The sequence below is a fragment of the Trypanosoma grayi genome (assembly GCF_000691245.1).
Source record: "Trypanosoma grayi strain ANR4 Tgr_394_V1, whole genome shotgun sequence".
NCBI classification, from domain to species: Eukaryota; Euglenozoa; class Kinetoplastea; order Trypanosomatida; family Trypanosomatidae; genus Trypanosoma; species Trypanosoma grayi.
Genome location: NW_008826013.1, coordinates 8,077 through 11,061, shown reverse-complemented (window position 1 = coordinate 11,061; position 2,985 = coordinate 8,077). Strand labels below are relative to the sequence as shown.

General features: G+C 52.9%; 2 protein-coding genes across 2 annotated transcripts; both read left to right on the top strand.

Moving 5' to 3' along the window:
- Nucleotides 1–1,010: 1,010 nt before the first annotated feature.
- Nucleotides 1,011–1,262, top strand: DQ04_03941050 (hypothetical protein; the record flags this gene model as incomplete). The annotated part of the gene is made up of 1 exon (XM_009313218.1): nucleotides 1,011–1,262. The coding sequence occupies one exon, from the start codon at nucleotides 1,011–1,013 to the stop codon at nucleotides 1,260–1,262; it is 252 nt and encodes an 83-aa protein (XP_009311493.1).
- Nucleotides 1,263–1,643: 381 nt separating this feature from the next.
- On the top strand, nucleotides 1,644–2,927 carry DQ04_03941040 (hypothetical protein; the record flags this gene model as incomplete). Its single annotated transcript, XM_009313217.1, has 1 exon — nucleotides 1,644–2,927. The coding sequence occupies one exon, from the start codon at nucleotides 1,644–1,646 to the stop codon at nucleotides 2,925–2,927; it is 1,284 nt and encodes a 427-aa protein (XP_009311492.1).
- Nucleotides 2,928–2,985: the final 58 nt, after the last annotated feature.

The following is a 2,985-nucleotide window of genomic DNA, read 5'->3' as shown; positions in this document are numbered from 1 at the left end:
GGGGGGGGGGGGTCATGTGCCTGGGGGAGATCGGTGAGCGACGCGTTGCAGTAGAGGAGGTGGTGTGTGGGTGTGCGCAATCCCTATTTTGTATGCATGTATGTTTTTTGTACATGCGTAAGTGAATATGTGTAATTTGTGTCTCTCCGTGCTGTACCGCAGCAGTAAATTCTCAGCGTTGAGAGTTGTTAAGGGGTCCTCCAAGCTACCGCATTGTCTTTGTTTTCCCGCTTCATCTTGTGGATGAGGGGGCGGGCGTACTTTTCTGAACTGATGTTGTCGAAGAGGTAGAAAGCGAGGGTGATAGAGCGGAAACCGAACTGGCTCAGGTCGATGAATGATTTAAGTAGGGAGAAACAACAGCAGGTGAACATCTGCGCATTCGCGTGGTCCCTTTGCTTTGTGTTCCCCCTTCTATGGGAGCTTTATCATTCTTTCTCTGTGAGATATTTCTTTCATGGTTTTCTAGAGGAGCGCACATACGCGCGCGCAGGTGAATCAACACCATGAAGAAGTGAACGATGGATGCCCCACCCGTTGATCCACACTACTACAACAACAACAATGAGATTGATTGCGTGCTGGTAGCAATGCGTGAGCAGCGGAAACGTAGACGGCGCTTCAAACCGGGACAAAATAACTGCTGTATTGACCGAAGCACAAACCGCAAGAGCAGAAGTAAGAGAAGCAAGATTTCACAAGAAGGACCAAAGAAGCAGCATGGCGTTGCTGGGACCCTCTTCGTCTCATCAGTGGAGCGGCAGCAGTTATCCGAGGGGAGAGTCAGTCATGTGCGCATCTCGCTTCGCTAGACGCCGCTCCTGGGTGTGACCGCAGGGATTGCCCTGCCGTTCAGTGGCACCGCTGCTTTCACCGAGTCACCGTATTCGCGACCAAGTGGCAGAGGCAGTGTGGCAGTGTCCACGTTTGAAGATGAGGTGTCGCTGGTTGCGCAGTTGCAGCAAGATCTGCGCAGTTCACGGAACGGGAATGCCCTCTTGCGCCGTGACATGTACGCGACGCTCAAGAAGATTGGCAACCACCTCGACAGGCGGAGTGGCGCGAATGAGTATGCCTCAAGCCGCGATGCCACTAGTCACACAGTTGATAAGGAGGTGTCTTTAAGTGGGCGGTGCCTGCTTTCTCCTGCAGCAAGTGCGTGGGAGCTTTACCGGCGAGGTCAGCTACAGTTAACGTCAGGGGAGGTAGAGCTAGTGCGAAACATCAAGGATGTGATTGCATCGTGTGAAAAGCGGTACTAGGGCCTGCAGACGCGGTGTGTTGAGAGTTGCGGTGCTGCTTTTTCATCAGATAATGCTCAGATGCGTTGGGGAACAGAAGCTGCAACAGAGAAAGATGAGACGTCACAGTGTCGTACCTGCACTGTGTTGCAAAAGCCGTAGGTGTAAGATATGCCCTTTTGTTGTGCATCTATCGTTGAATTCCCCTCTATTTGCTCATCTTTGTTTGTGCTCTGTCGTATTGTACTTCTACTGGCATTGGTTAGGCGTGTGGGTGTGTGGGTGTCCTTCGTTTTCCTTGCACTGAGGTTTTTTTTTTTTTCATTCTCTTACGTCTTCGAAACATGTATATCCATATATAATGTCTTGGGGGGAAAGGCAGTGTAAAGGGAGAAGAGAAGTATGCTGCCGGTACCGGTAGAACCAGCTGGGATGTGTGCTTCCGACTCCCTGGCATACATAACCAAGAACAACAGTCAGGTGCAGGACAACTCCTCCTCAGGCATGGTCGCTGCGCTGCACGAGACATCGAATGATCGCAATGAGGAGGCGCAGTGTGCTGACGCACTCCGTTTGCTTGAGGACTACCCGGAGCCGTTGACAGCAACACAACGCGAGTCGCTGCACCGACACACCGCAGCGCTGGTTCGGCGCTTCACTGCTGTGCGAAAGGGTACACGCGTCATTGAGCGCGGCTACAGGAGTCTCTTGTCCCTCTTGTCGAGACTAGAAGGCGAGCGGTCGCGCCTTCAGGCTTCGCTTGACAACTTGTTGAAGCCTGACGAGACTCCAACACAAGCGAGCACGACTACAGAACAGCCACAACGCCCCACAGCAACAGTGACTGCGGCTCCGGGTGGAAGTAGCAGCAGGAGGACAGGTGGCCTACTGCGATCGGCGGCGTTCGCCAACCTGCATAACGTTCTTAACGCCGCCAAGCGGGAGGAGCAGGAGCGGCACAGGTTGAATATTACGCTGGAGAGGGAGAAGATTGGCAAGATGGCACAGCTGAAGATCATCGAGGACGACCTTGCGGAGCAGAAAGGGCATCTGGAGCCCCTCGCCGATAAGTACCAGAAAAGCGATGCTATTCTGAAGGCGATGCAGGCAGAGGTCATTGAAGCTTTACGTCTCTACGAGGAAATGCAGCGGATGGAGGTTGCGTACGCCTCACGCTTTTTCCTGCACGCCTCCGGCTCCCAAGAGGGCGATGACGGTGCAGAAGCCGTGATGTATGACGTGTTTTTTGTCCCAGCCAAGTTCACGGAAGAAGTGCAGGACATGATCCGCGAGCAAGTTGAAGAGACACTTGATGAGTATCTTTCGTACCGACGTCGCGTCGATCCGTTGCTGGAGTCACTTGCGGAAGAGCGGCGTCACCGTGAGGAGAAGCGGGCGGATCAACTCCTGCGACTCATCGGTGTCGACACCAGTGGTACTGCGGTGGGAACCACCAGTGACTTAGCCCTCACTCCACAGCTGACACTGACGACGGCCCCTGTTACGTTCTCCGTTCTCTCAGCCAAGAAGGATGGGTCCGCAGGGGCTGGCCAAATAAGCGATGCAGAGGAGGAAGATGATAATGACGATGAGGATGACACTGCCGGTGAGCCACAGGAAAAGAAACAACGAGACCAAATTCAATCCGCTCTTGCTGCACTTGACGATTTTGAGGATCTTTATTGACGAGGCGAGCTGAAAGGAATGGAAAGAAAGAAGCAATATATATATATATATATATATA